This window comes from Rhincodon typus, chromosome 5, assembly GCF_021869965.1.
Source record: "Rhincodon typus isolate 14 chromosome 5, sRhiTyp1.1, whole genome shotgun sequence".
Lineage (NCBI taxonomy): Eukaryota > Metazoa > Chordata > Chondrichthyes > Orectolobiformes > Rhincodontidae > Rhincodon > Rhincodon typus.
In genome coordinates this window covers 50,345,940-50,361,142 of record NC_063336.1, presented here as the reverse complement: position 1 = coordinate 50,361,142, position 15,203 = coordinate 50,345,940, and the positions used below count along the sequence as shown (strand labels likewise).

The window sequence follows — 15,203 nt, the reverse complement described above, 5'->3', positions numbered from 1 at the left end:
TCTATGTTCTATGTTCTATGTTATAGTTGAATCGCTTTCGGCAACCTTATTTAGTTCTGCTTGTTCAGAGCCATATTGCATTTTGTAATATCATCAATTATTTGTTTATGGTGTCAGAATCTATTCAATAAAAAAGGAACATTCCTGCAGTTGAACTTTTGTAAACAAGCTGGAGTTTCTGCTAGATAGTGCTGTTACTTTTCAACACAATTCACCCAAACCAGTACAAATGGTTGAAACATTTTAAATGCAAATTACGTTTAACTGGACTTGAGCTTCCAAAATTTTTTGCACTAGTTCTAAAGAAGTGGTAAATTCTGGTTCCACCCACACAACTGGTACACTTGTAAATCAAGCTGATCACTGCTAGATTCCACTAATAGCTTCTGTTTATTGACCATCAAGGAAACTCTTAGAACCAAACTGTTTTATATGAATAGGAAAATTATAAAAACCTTTGAAGGTCGTCTTCTTAATTTCAAAGATGTTGACTGACACATGCCAACATAGCTAACAAATAGTCCTGTACGGAACTTTTTAAAATCATTTTCTGTTTTTTAAAATCATGTTATTTGCAGTTGGCACACATGGTAGACTGATTAAAAATATTTATAATTTCTGATAAACACATTGTTCAAATAAGCTAAATTGCATAATTTATTATTTAAAAATATTTTAAGAAACTTTTTTCTTTAGAAAAATCCTTAAATATTGTCAAATATGCACATGAGTTGGGCAGAAACTTGACAGAAAGAAAACCCCTTACGCATTCAGCACAATTTTAAATGCAATTTATGACACGATAAGTGATTGCGACCATGGCGAAAACTCCAGGCTATTGTGCTTAAAAGCTATTATTGACGATCTGATTGCTTCAAACCTTTTTCTTGCATTAGTGAGAAAAAGCATGACCTAAAGAAGAAAGTTAGCACATGTTTTGTGCTTTTGTTAAACTATGGTGGTTCTTTAATTCTGTGTAAGTTCCTATCCCAATTGTGATGTGAGAAACTGGTATAAATTTTCATGTAAATGCAGTTCAGGAAACTCCAGGCCAAATGCTTAAGAATATCACTAACAAAAGAAAGTGATGTAATTTAAATTAAGGTTTAATTAAACAGTAATTTGCAATGCATTCAAAAAATACCAATGTGCTAACTTTGTACATATTTTTCTTTCAGATATTCATACATACTTTGTTACATTTAAAAGTTAAAATTAAAATATATTAACAAAAATAGAGCATAATATACACAACTGTGAAAGCAATAATTCAGCTACTTAACATGAACATGATTCCCAGTTGCTAGAGGCTAGACTTGAGATGTATCAATATAATTTAGAATATTAGGACTTTTCTGTTTTCTACATTTACATTAGTCTTGCCTATTTTGTTGGCCAATATTAATGGCCATACAGTGCAATTGCACAAAATATCCGCGACATTAACAAATGATATACTCAATAATTGTACACATTTCAGAAGCCATAGTATTTAACTTAAAAGTAGTTTTGATCTGAATAGTTGTAATGGGCAACTCATCCCTTTCCTGTTTTAACTTGCTGGCCTATTCAACCCCATGTATTTTTGCACCATTGCCAGAGGTTTTACAATGGGAAATTTCTTTCTCTGACGTATAGTCACCAAACTACAAGTTGTTGATCAACCTGGTGGACAGTTTAACGTACTTCAAGATCATCTACAAGCTTTCTATACAGAATAAGTTCATCATCTCACACTTTCAGACAGATATGTCAACATGGAGAAGCAACAGCTGGTCTTCCCCATTGTTGTTCACATCATCCAGAAGTGAAACTTTGTGAAAGGTATGAAAACAGGCCAGCAAGCACCTCCCAAGTTATAAACTAGGTGGATATATGATGTGAGGCAACACCTTGTTTTATATTCTTCATTTTGGAGTGATGTCTAACATCCTTGATGTCCCTGAAAGGATGCTTTCGCGCTCTCTTATATTACTGCAAATTGCTTGGTGATGGTGTGCAAATGATGGTATAAGAAAGGGAAAATTAAGAATAAGAGACATTAATTTAAAAATATTACTTATGTTTCTATGACTTCCCATAGAAAGAGTCCCTTAGTTATTGTTTCACATTGGATAAGACATAAAATATATTAGAAAATGTGCATAGTAAAATATGACATTATATGCTTCCTCTTATATCTAGTAGGGCCTCAATATTTAGAAACTTTACCTTCAAATAACCTTCATCTTTTAAACTTAATGTTCAAAAAGGTAGCAAACATCATACAAATCACAAACATTCCTTCTCTAGCCATGATCATTAATTATATGAATTACTTCCTCATCAGGAAGGACAAGCATGAGGTAAGAAGTAACTTTGCTTCTGTAAATTAATAATGCCCACTATCTGGAATGGATGTGTTACATTTGCAACGTGGGAAATCAGTCTCCGACCTATCATAAAATTGCAATTTTTTTGTCGCAATGAGCGATTGTGTTTGGCAACCAAGGCCCAAAAATGACAAAGTGAATGATGCTACGGGGGCAGGATTGAACCAACCATAAAACAGCTTCAATGTGAAGTGATTAATTTGTGTGCAAATCATCTTTAGGCAATTTTTGCAATTCAACATTTACCAACTAGAACTTCTCTTCCTTGAAACACAAATGAATCCGTTGCTTTGTGCAGCAGAAGTAGAAGCCGTGCTAAATATGTTTTGACTGTCGTTACTTTTGATGGATTTGTTACATGCTGAATAGTTCAGTGAATGTTGACTGTTTGTTATAAGGTTTGTGCTTTTCAGTGAATAGTCGTACAAATTTTGCAAAAATGAGGTGGTAGTGTTGCATTCTTTCTTAAATAGAATAATGTAACACTTCGGAAAAAACTGACAGCATAATATGCCGTAGGTTGAAGATAAAATTGTAACTACTTCCACTGCTGGGAGATACATGCCATGAGTGGTTACATAGACAGGTACAAAAGTAATCCAAGAAATAAAGTAGATCAACATGCTAAATGTAATAAACTTAGCTTCATTGTAGTTTTCTGGCAACTTTCTACCTTTAAAGGCAAAACTAAAACATATCAGTGCAAGGAATGCTATGTATCCCAACATAACAGCAAATGCCACATAAGAGCCCTCGTTACATTCCACCAAAATTTCCCTTTGCAATCTGGTGTCATCTTTGAGCACTTTTGGGCCATAGAACACCAACCACATTGTACAAATGATAACCTGAAATCCAGTACAGAAACTTGTAATGAGCCCAGAATAGTAAAAGTTCTTCAAAATATGTTGATTAGCTGGGTTAAAGTTGAATGCTAGTAGTATTTTCAATGATTTTGCCAGAGCACATGAAACAGAAAGAGTAAAGCTGATGCCAAATAAGCACTGCCTGATATTGCAAGTAATGTCATTTGGTTTTCCAATGAAAAAACCAACACTTAAAAAACTGAACATCAAAGAGATGAGCATAATGAAGCTTAAGGTACCACCATTGGACTTAACAACTGGTGTTCTGACATTCTTGAAAAAGATGGAGACTATTATAATGATTAAAACAATTCCAAAGGCTGCAAGAGTTAACAGTACAATAGAAAATCCATTGTTCCAGTCAAGAAATATAATGCGTTTTTTGTAGCAATCTGCACTTCCACTTGGTGCCCACTCATCAGGTAAACAAGAGTTACATTGCAGTGCATCTGAAATGAAGAAGATGAAAAATGATGCGAGTTAACACGTCAAGTTATTAATTTAAGCTACCCCCTGGTCTTAGTGGTAAAAGGCCTTTTGCGATCTAACCGAGGGCCCACTAAATCTATTCTTATTCCAGATTTATGCTTAAGCTTCCTCAGGTTGAATTAGATTTTCTAGTGATCGGTTGACCCTTATCGTCTAAAATGATCCCAACTTCCTTCACTGAAAATCATTTAGCTTATCTGAGCTGCAATGGTGATAGGAATGCAATAGTTGTCCTCAGTTCTCCTGCCTATGGAAAGGAAAATAGACTTTTACTCCTAAACACTGTTCAGGGAATTTTATGAAGGAGAAAAATGTCTTTGTGTGAATTGCAAGGAAAACCTAGAGAAGGTTGACTGTGATTTACTTCTTGGTTGAATATCCTACCTGCAGTCACTCCTGGGCCTCATACGAATAAAATCCACTTGAGCAAAATATTGAGGACATGTAGCAATTTGTCAACTCCCTATGAATGTGCCAAGAATGAAGGGAGAAAATTGGTCAAATTTGTGTACTGTCCTGAGCTTTGTTTCCATACAACTCCAATTTTGCAAGAAAGGTTCTATTAGGGTAGATTTCATATAATTTAAGATTTCCCCTTAAAGGTTCAGGGTTGAAAACCACAGTACCTTACTGTGATTATCTGAGGAGGTGGAGAACTTTTTCTGGGAATACATTATTAATCTATTGCTGTCATTGGAAACCTAATGATGCAAGGATACTACCCCTCCCTGATATTTCACGTATTTTAATGCATGACTGTACAAATAGATGACATATACGATAATTTACAAACAGACTTATTTACTACCTACCTTTTGTTTTGGAGTATGTGTTGAAGGTGCAGTTTATACAATCATAGCAACATGTATGTTGGCTTTCAGATGACAATTTTATTTGTCCTGGTTGGCAATGGTTTGAGCAGTTAGACATCACAACCTTCAAAGAAAATGAAAACAATATTTACAAATGTTGAAAAGTATGATAATCACAAAATGTGACTGCCAAATATGCTATCAACTAAATTTGATAATATGCTTGCTAATTCTAATTTTAAAAACAATTTGTGTTTGAAACAAGGTCAATTTGGAGTAATACTGAGGCCAACGTAGCTATTTTGAGTTAAATTAAGCAAAATAAATGAAAAACATGAAGCAAATAGGAAATTTAAATTACATTAATGAGAAAAGAATATTGTCCTGGTTGAAAATTAGCATCTTGTCTGCTTTAACTATTTGCTAGAATTACTTCTGGTATATAAAGTAATCGAAAAGTTTGGTTATTGAGTATTATCAATTACAGATGGTACAGTTATCATTTCCTTATTTAATCATCAGTAAAAACCTAACTAGTTTAGCTCATTGGCATTTGCTTCACTTTCTGTGACTGTTAGGATGAGTCATTTCGAAATTTTATTTTAAAAAATTGTAATTGATCTAATAACTGTTCATATTTATTGTTGGACATTTGTTGCTCATATACAAGATACATATTATGACCTGGAGTTTATTCTTTAGCACTGTGCAATTTGGCTTAACTCAACTTGGTTGGTGCCACAGATTGTGAATTTTTTAGCACAAACTTCCTTCAACACAACTTAGGCTTTTGTGATCTTTGGGATTCGATAGTAGAGAATTTTTTTGCAATTGGATGAGAGGTTGGAGATTCTGTCACCACCCTGCCTCCACCCTTATTAAATCTGTGATGGGAAGGGATTAGGATGGACTTCTTGTAGCTGCTACAACTTAATGCCACTTGAAGGCCTTGTGTTACAGTTGCTGGTATTAATACATCAGGGGAGAGTGGGAGATTGGGAGGGGGTGCAAATTGCCATTTGAGGAACACAAAAAAAAAACCCTTTACAGAGTTGTGGAGGGTGGGGAGGCCTCAATTCAAAGATACTCAGTGTTTGTTTGAAGGAACTGGGATCAGAAATGACGGCCTCTGCTGAGAGCTACCCTGTATGAGCTTGCTGCCAACCTCTCTCCCTATCACTGCAGCAGCACTCCTCCCATCATCCTTATTTAGATCCACCATGTGCGGTTTCTATCCCTCTGTTTGCCTCCCATTCGTGTGTCTATCAAGATATACCTTAAATGTTGCTAACATGCCTGCTTCCACCACCTCCACTGGCAGTACAGTCCAGGCACCCACCACTATCTGGATGAAAAACGTTCCCCTCACTTCTCTCCTAAACTTTCTCCCTCTTACCTTGAATCAGTGCCCTCTTGTAGGTGACCCTTCCACACTAGGAAGAAAGCCTCTGACTATCTATCCTATCTATGCCTTTCATAACTTTGTAAACTTTTATCAGGTTGCCCCAAACCTCTATCCTTCCAGTGTAAACCATTCCAGTTTATCCAAACTCTCCTCATAAGTAAAACTCTCCAGAACAGGCAACATTCTGGTAAACCTTCTCTGCACTCTCTCCAAAGCATCCATGTTCATCTTGTAATGTGGCGACCAGAACTGGACCCAATATTCCAACTGTCGCCTAACTAAAGTTTTATACAGCTGTAACATAACTTACCAACCTTTATACTAGATGCCCCAGCTGATCCAGGCAAGCAGGTTGTGTGCCTTCTTCCACCTGTCTATCTGTGTTGTCACTTTCAGGGTTCTGTAGACCTGTACGCCTGGATCCCCCTGTATATCGGTGCTCATAAGGATTCCATCATTTATTGTATAATTTGCACCCAGATTTGATCTTCCAAAATGCATCACCTTGCATTTGTCCAGATTAAACTCCATCTGCCAATCCTCTTCCCAAATCTGCAATCTATCTATGTCCTTTTGTATCCTTTGACAATCCTCCTCACTATCTGCAACTCTGCCAATTTTGGTGCCATCCACAAACTTACTAATCAGACCACCTACATTTTCGTCCAGATCATTTATATATGTTATAAACAACAAAGGTCCCAGCACTGATCCCTGCAGAACACCACTAGTTTCTGATCTCCATTCACAAAATTACCCTTCCATTGCTACTCTCTGTCTTCTATGAATAAGCCAGTTTTGTATCCACCTAGCCAACTCCCCCACATCCCATGTGACTCTACCTTTTGTACCACCTGCCATGAGGTACTTTATCAAATGCCTTACTAAAGTCCATGTAGACAATATCCATTGCCTTTCCCTCACCAAGCATTCTTGTCAGCTCCTCAAAAAACTTAACAAGTTGTTGAGACATGACCTTCCCCGCACGAACCCATGCTCCCGATCACTAACAAGTCTATTCACTTCTAAATGTGAATAAAACATGTCTCTCAGTATCTTTTCCAATGGCTTCCCTACCACTGATGTCAGGCTCACCACCTGTAATTACCTGGATTATCTCTGTTGCCCTTCATAAACAAAGGAACAACATTGGCCATTCTCCGTCCTCTAGAACCTCGCCTGAGGCCAAAGCAGATGTTAAGATATCTGTTAAGGCCCCAGACATTTCCTCCCTTCCTCCCCACAGTTTCCTGGGATAGATCCTGCTTGGCCCTGGGACTTGTCTACCTTAATACATTTCAAGACACCTAACACTTCCTTCTTCATTATATTGACCCATCCAAGAGTATTCACACACCTTTCCCTAACGACCTAGGGCGGCACAGTGGCACAGTGGTTAGCACTGCTGCCTCACAGCGCCAGTGACTCGGGTTTGATTCCAGCCTTGGGCGACTGTCTGTGTGGAGTTTGCGCATTCTCTCCGTGTCTGCGTGGGTTTCCTCCAGTTTCCTCCCACAGTCCAAAGATGTGCAGGTTAGGTGGATTGGCCATGCTAAATTGCCCGTAGTGTTCAGGGAGGTGTAGATTAGGTGGGTTATATGGGTCTGGGTGGGATGCTCTGAGGTTCGGTGTGGACTTGTTGGGCCGAAAGGCCTGTTTCCACACTGTAGGGATTCTATTCTCAAATACTTTCACATCCCTCTCTTTGGTGAATATCAATGTAAAGTACTCATTAAGGATTTCACCCATTTCTTCTGGCTCCACATATAACTTCCCCTATATAGTACCCCAATCCTACACACATGTCAAATACCGTCTGAAAATCTAACTGTTCCACCTTCACCAGCTCACATTTATCTAAACTTCTACTTATACCCTCATAAAACTCTCATAGGTTTGTGAAATATGACTTTCCTTCCATAAATCCATATCTACTCGACGTAATTATATTGGATTTTGAAAGATTCTTTGAGGTGCACAAGCTCCTTGCACATGCTATTGTGGGTGAAGGTGGAAGCTGTAGGAAAGAGCGGATTTTGGAGACTAGTGATGATGGAAAAAATTAGCTGAAGGTTGTCCTTTGTCTCCAGTGTGACCCTGTAGCAGTGGACAGTTTTGGCGTATAGTGGCCTGATGGCACACTGATGTGGTGCAGCCAGATCTGGTGATGCAGTTAAAACCAACATGTTTGATCCTACAATCTTGGATGTATGTGAATTAAGAGATAGTAGGAACTGTCGATGCTGGAGAATCTGAGATAACAAGGTGTAGAGCTGGATGAACACAGCAGGCCAAGCAGCATCAGAGGAGCAGGAAAGCTAATACGTTTCGGGCCTAGACCCTTCTTCAGAAATGGGGTAGGGGAAGGGGCTTCTGAAATAAATAGGGGAAGGCGGATAGAAGATGGATAGAGGAGAAAATAGGTGGAGAGGAGACAGAAAGAGGCGGGGTGGAGCCATTAAAGGTGAGTGTAGATGGGGAGTTAGGGAAGGGATAGGTCAGTCCAGGGAGGACGGACAGGTCAAGGGGGCAGGATGAGGCTAGTAGGTAGGAGATGGGGTTGGGGCTTGAGGTGGGAGGAGGGGATAGGGAAAGGAAGGACAGGTTAGGGAGGCGGGGACAAGCTGGGCTGGTTGTATGTGGGCTGTATGTGAATTAAGTTTGGATCACCACTGGGAGAATTGAAAGGATGAGGGAGAAATAAGGTTTTACTGGTAGCAACGACATCAAAGGTGTACTTGAATGGACAATTGAGCAGACTGATGGTTAGATTTAGTGGTCTCTGCACCAGTGGTGGTGGGCAAAGAAAGGAGACTACCCATCCCCCGCACTAGCGCCGTATAGCTCCAATCACCAGTTAAGAGCTGACCAATGAGCCTCAACACTGAAGTCCTGTTTGCCAGAAGCTGTCACCCAGTCAGAGATTTGAAAGTTTGTGGGCCCTTGAGATTGACAATTAAGGCACAAGTTGTGCAGCACTGAGGGGCTGCAATGATCAGAAAGGTGAGGGTGTCACAAGAGTTAATCAAGGGTTCAGGAGGTCTGAGAAATCCTGTCCCCTATCTGTGCATCCACTTGCTCCCATATGGAGCAAATAGAGGTCCCTCTTCAAACTGGCAGATAGGCCATTCTAGTTTCCTGAAGGGAAGGCAGTCACTTTTCCTAAGAAGATTTTTGATAATATTACTGACTATAATTTCTTGGTGCTATGTGAAACTCAAAAAGGTAAAAGTTAAGAATAATTAATTTTGAACAAAATTACCTTTAATTGATTCAACCTTGAATCTCTCACTGTAATTTTATTCTGTTCTATATCATATTCAGCAACTTTCTGATTGATCTCCACTTTGCCTTCCAAAAAGTTCCACATCACAATATCATATCCAGACATAAAATCGCCGGAAAGATCAAATTGAATCTTTGTTCCTCCATCAGTCATGTTTACTTTCTTCACATGTTCCAACAACTGCAGGAAAAGTTAACGAATAATATGAATATTTTTATTTAAGATCATAACACTAAGCTTAATTTGATAGGCTGGATATAATTGTATGAGTCAATATTGAATTTCAGACTGTCACTGTTATAAAGAATGTGAAATTTCATTTTGAATATTCTAAAGAATTACTTGAAGGCATTCAGTGTGTAAAAATCTTTTATTTGTGTTCGCTGACTTATTTTCAGAGGCATATCAAGGTAAACTATGGATTATAGAAAAACTCAAACGCGATTCATGTCAGAGAACCTGATTTCATGAGGACAAATCTGTAAACTAACAAAATAATTTTCTTGTTTAGCAGCATCTGACGCCATCTTTATTTTTAATACAAAATCTGGTGTTCACTTTTATCTGTTAGCACTTAATCTAACTCCACACCCAATCTTGCCTTGTCATTCTTCCAAAACCCTGACAATTCTGTCACAACTCACTGGAACTGAAAATCAAGGCCCATTATTCCAGAAATGTCCCAATGCGAAAGTCTGATTAAACCACCAAATTACCCAATTTTACTTAACTGTCTAATATAGGTTAATAGAACATGCACACCAGTTTTTTTTTCCCATTAACCAGAAAATGACAATTTATTATAGTCAAGATGTTTCATTTATCAAAAGCAATGAATAGACAGGTCAAATTGTTAATCTGTAACTTTGGAACTTAAACTGCACTCCTTTTAAAAATGCAGCTCAAAACACACAAACAAGACAACAAGACAAACGTCAATTATGGTGAGTGGAAAAGCAAAAAGAAACATTAGAGAAGTGCAGAGATAACACCGTGTGGAGCTGGAGGAACACTGCAGGCCAGACAGCATCAGGGGAGCTGGAAAGCTGGCGTTTCGGGTCCCGACCTGAAACATCAGCTTTCCTGCTCCCCTGATGCTGCCTGGCCAGCTGTGTTCCTCCAGCTCCACACTGTGTTATCTCTGACTCCAGCATCAGCAGTTCTTACTATCTCTCATTGGAGAAGTGCAGTTCTGACGCCAGTCTGGATCACAGCTGTTAATGAGTGTTTCTTTCTTCCAGCTTTCTTTTGACTCCTTCTCATTCTTTGCTGATGTGGATACAGAAATTCCTAGTCTTTTATTCACTAGAGAGGATTTCAATGCCTCTGAATGTGCTTCTAACCCTTCTCCTTTCAACTAGGGATTTGCAGACAGAATAAGTTACAGGAAAAGGTGAGGGAGAGTAGTTAACTATCAGGAATTTTCTTCTATTTCTCCACACAGAAGTGAGAGATAAAGATGGATGTTTCTATTAACTTGTTCACACCCAAGCCTACCCAGGAACCAATCCAATGGTTGTTGCGATGCTAGACTCTCCTGAGTCCACACCAACTATGTCAATTGAAAGGCCTTTCAAAAGACTGTCTCTGGGCAAAATTGTCCTGAACACAGACATAGTGCCATTGTGTCTGGAATGCTCCCTCACTACTTGAATAAGATAACATTGTAGATACAACTCACAATGTGTTTAAGTGACTTGTTTATAAAACTGCAAACATCTTACAGGGTTTTCTTGGATTAGGAAATCTCCCATTTTTAGACTTCAGTCCAAAAATAAGTAGATGTGAATTTTACAGTGAATATTGTCACTTTTGACATTGTGGTGGAGAAAAGGTCATTGATGGAGCAATTGAAGATAGTTGGTCTGAGGACACTACTCTGAAGAATTCCTGGAGAGATGTCCTTGGACACAGATGATTAACCTCCATGGTCACAATCATTTTCCTTTGTATCAAGTATGACTCCAACTAGAGAAGAGTTTTACTCTTGGCTTTCATTGATTTCTGTATTACTCTGGCTCCTTGATATAGTGTTAAATGTGGCCTTAATTCCAAATGTGATCACTCTCACCTCACTTCTGAAGTTCAGCTCTTTTGTCCGTATCAGGACCAAGGCTGTAATGAGGTCAGGAGCTAAGTGGGCCAGGCAGAAACCACTTAAGCATCAATGAGTAGGATATTTTTCAGCAAATGCCACTTAATAGCATTGTCAATTGGTCGTTCCATCATTTGCTGACGATCGAGAGTAGAGTGATGGGTTGGTAATTGACTGAATTGGATTTATCCTTTTTTTTTGTGGACATGACAGTTTAGCAATTTTCCACATTGCTCAGTCTATTCCAGAATTAAAGCTGTACTGAACAGCTTGGTTAGATAGATGGCTAGTTCTGGAGCACCAGTCTTCAGTAATATTGCTGGAATGTTGTCAGGGTCCACAGGGTCCAGTTTTTTTCAGCTATTTCTTTATAGCACATGGATGACTTTCCTTTTACCAGTAGCATAAATAGCAAATGATATGTTAGAAAAAAAATAAAGTTCTAAATTCACAGGTTCTCTCTTTTTATTGGCCCATGGAGAATTAAACTTAATTATTTGATTTAGGTGTAAATAAGCTGAAATGTTTCAGCAGACCATCCAGGGACTGAACGTAAAGCTGAGGAAGGCAAACAGAGGGATAGAAACCTTGTATGGGCAATAAGTAACATGTCTAAATAAGGATTAGGAATCAGTGCTAACTTGTTGGGCCTGTATTGTTCTTTGTTCTGTGCAATTATTTCAGTGAAACTGCTCATGCTTTATCTCTATGTTGCACCACTGCACACAACTATTTGTAATCAGCCTGTCAACATGCACTAATAAGAGAGATTGTATTGTGCTTGAAAGCCATTTCTCAGTGTAAGCAGTGCTAACAATTGCTTGCCTCAGATAGAACTACCCTGCATAGCATGATGCACTGTAAAGGCAGAACTGCATTTAAAAAATATTTATATTGAAAACTGTATATGCAGCATGCACTTAGACTGTCAGGAGGATAATGTAATTCATTTTTCTGTCTTAAGATAAAGGTTTACCTCCCAAGGTGCAAAGTTGAATGATTTCCAGCAAATTCCTTCATTACATTTTAGTAGATTTTTAAGAGCGTGTGCAAGAGCAGTCACTGACCACTGTATGTTGGAAGTAACACCCGGGTCAATATGATTCACCAGAAAATCATCCTCCTGGTATTGCATCTTCGTGGAATTGTTGACGATATTCAGTCTATTATCCATTGCATGACGTGTATGGTTTGAAAGACATGAATCTAAGTCATTGTCTTGTACGTGCGCACAAAGTTTACGAAGGCTGTAATACTCTGCTAAAAATGTGTTTGGACTTTCAGAATTATGTGGTAAATTTTTTACATAATTTTGAAACTCGGAAATGTTTCCACTCTTAAATGTAAATCCAACAATATTCCCAAGATTTTGAATGTTCTCCAAACGAGTAATGTTACTGTTGGTTGACCAACTGTCACTGGCAATCCATACTTTGCTTATGTTCTGCGTACTTAACACCGTAAACAGTTGGGTGACATGAGAGCTTTTTCCAAAAATAACAATGACGTTCACTTTTGTTTGGTTGATGATAATGTTTGCTATTTCTTTTATTCTGGAATTAGTTATGTGATTTGATGAATAAAATGGAATAACTTCTTGAAAAGCAATGCATATACCCGCTTGCTCTGCTTGCATAATGAAGTTATTTATCCCAGAACGGCTGTATTCGTCATCACTTGCAATAGTTCCAACCCAGTTCCACTGGAACATTTGAACCAGTTTAACCATGCCTTTGGTTTGATACTCATCACTTGGAATTGTTCGTAAAAAAGCAGGAAATCGAGCCTTGTCACTGAGGATTTTAGCTGAAGCTGAGTAGCTAACCTGTGAAAGGTAGAAATGTTCACAAGCTAAGTATCACTTTTGAAGTCTACATTTCTAACATGCCCCATAATTTAGGGCCATTAGTCCCCCATTTATTAAAATTCTGTAATAAGGCCACATGAAGAAAATTATTATTTGGTAAAACTACCTTTCTGCAACAATCAAACCTTTTGTTTTAGAGATAGTAGGAACTGCCCATCAGATGAAGGGTCTAGGCCCGAAACGTCAGCCTTCCTGCTCCTATGATGCTGCTTGGCCTGCTGTGTTCATCCAGTTCTACACCTTGTTATCTCAAACCTTTTGTTTTGTTTTCTTTCTCAGTGACATGAAAATGATGGTTTTGTGAACACCTAATGCTGAATGTTACAAACTGGAATGAGCTGTGTTAAATGTTCTTAAAGAAAAAATGTACCTTTTGTTTGTCAATTTCTTACAGAGCTTTGCTTTCTAACTAAACTACACTGCCTATTCTCATTACTGCTTATTAGAAGATTATGTGCTGTACAAAAGAAGAGAATGATGCCCACAATAGTATGAATTTAAAAAAAAAATGCTGCCATGAATATTAGACATGCCAATGTAAAAGGTACAGTGTCAATTTTTACAAGGCCAAATTTTTGGTATCATATCAATCACATGCTATTACAATCACTGCTTGGAATGAGGATTAAAAGGAGAGAGGAGGAACAGTGCATGACAGACTACAATTTCAAGATTTCCATGTTAACTGGTGCTCATGATAATTTCTGAAGTTGCAGGCAGATCCAACAACTAAATAATATGGGAGGTGATGGCCTCGTGGTATTCTCACTGGACAGTTAATCTAGAGACCCAAATAACATTTTGGGGACCTGGGTTCAAATCCCGCCATGGCAGATGGTGGAATTTGAATTTAATTAAAAAGGTGTAGAATTAAGTGTCTAATGATGACTATATATCCATTGTCAGTTGTCAGAAAAACCTATGTGGTTCACTAATACCATTTAGGGAAGGAAATTGCTACATGTGACTCTAGACCCAGAGCAATGTGGGTGATTCTTAACTACCATCTGGGCAATTAGGGATGGGCAATAAGTTCTGCTTCATCCCAGGAATGAATAAAGACAAAAAAAGTCCTTTATGGAGATATTATCAAGTCAGCATATTTTACAGTCAATTTAACTCAAAAAGATGTTATTTCCTAGTAGGAAATGAAATAAAAGTGTATCTCACAGCAATATGGCTCATGATGAATCATACTAAGATTTCAGCCACCAAAAGTGTGCATTTCCACACAATTTACTAAAACTGAAAGCAATTGTATACATAATGGCCAGTACTTGTGGAATATTTGATAGCATATTATTTGGCATCATTAAGTTGTTGGATCTGCCTGCAACTTCAGAATTTACCATGAGCACAAGTTAACAAGGAAATCCTGAAATTGTAGTCTGCCATTCACTGTTCCACCTCCCTTCTCTCAAACCTCGTCCCAAGTTTGGCTAGCAGTGAAATCAACTGAACTAGTAAAATGCACCCACTTCCATTCTCATGTCAATGTAAAAAAACACACAAAATGTTGAGCCTTGTTTGATGAGGAGGAGCTGGCTTTTCTACCAGGAGTTTTGTAATAATTACTGCTAATCAACTAATCTGATCTTGAAGATATAATGCTATATCAATGGAATAATGTCACAAGTCTCTGTTATGATCAATTGCTAGATTTTTCAAAAGTAGAATTTTTAAATGATTTTTTTAAAAAAAATTAGTTTCAAGCTTAATGCCACATGTATATTCAAATTTTTATTTCATTCACAATGAAATTTATAAAAGATGGTCTAATTCCTTATGCTTTTTATTTCCTGGTGGCTATCTATGAGAAATCTTCAATGTGATAGTGTGGTGACAGCAGTTTGGCTCTTTGAAACCCCATCAAAGTTTGTTGAAATCAATGATACGTCAGGAGAGTTAAATTCCTCAATGCAGAGATCATGCAATATTTCAAGACAACAAGGTGCAGGGCTGGGTGAACACAGCAGGCCAAGCAGCATCATAGGAGCAGAGAGGCTGACGT

At 38.1% G+C, this 15,203-nt stretch overlaps 1 protein-coding gene across 1 annotated transcript in view; it reads right to left on the bottom strand.

Annotated features, from left to right (window-relative positions):
* Positions 1-1,201: 1,201 nt before the first annotated feature.
* The window catches only part of gprc6a (G protein-coupled receptor, class C, group 6, member A), a 57,480-nt gene continuing 43,478 nt past the window's right edge, over positions 1,202-15,203 (bottom strand). The window contains exons 2-5 of the mRNA XM_048597022.1: positions 12,302-13,150; positions 9,207-9,410; positions 4,540-4,663; positions 1,202-3,687 (exon numbers count right to left, since the gene is read on the bottom strand). Coding sequence (XP_048452979.1) covers positions 2,615-3,687; positions 4,540-4,663; positions 9,207-9,410; positions 12,302-13,150 — 2,250 coding nt within the window. The 3' untranslated portion in view covers positions 1,202-2,614. The remainder of the gene's footprint in view (positions 3,688-4,539; positions 4,664-9,206; positions 9,411-12,301; positions 13,151-15,203) is intronic.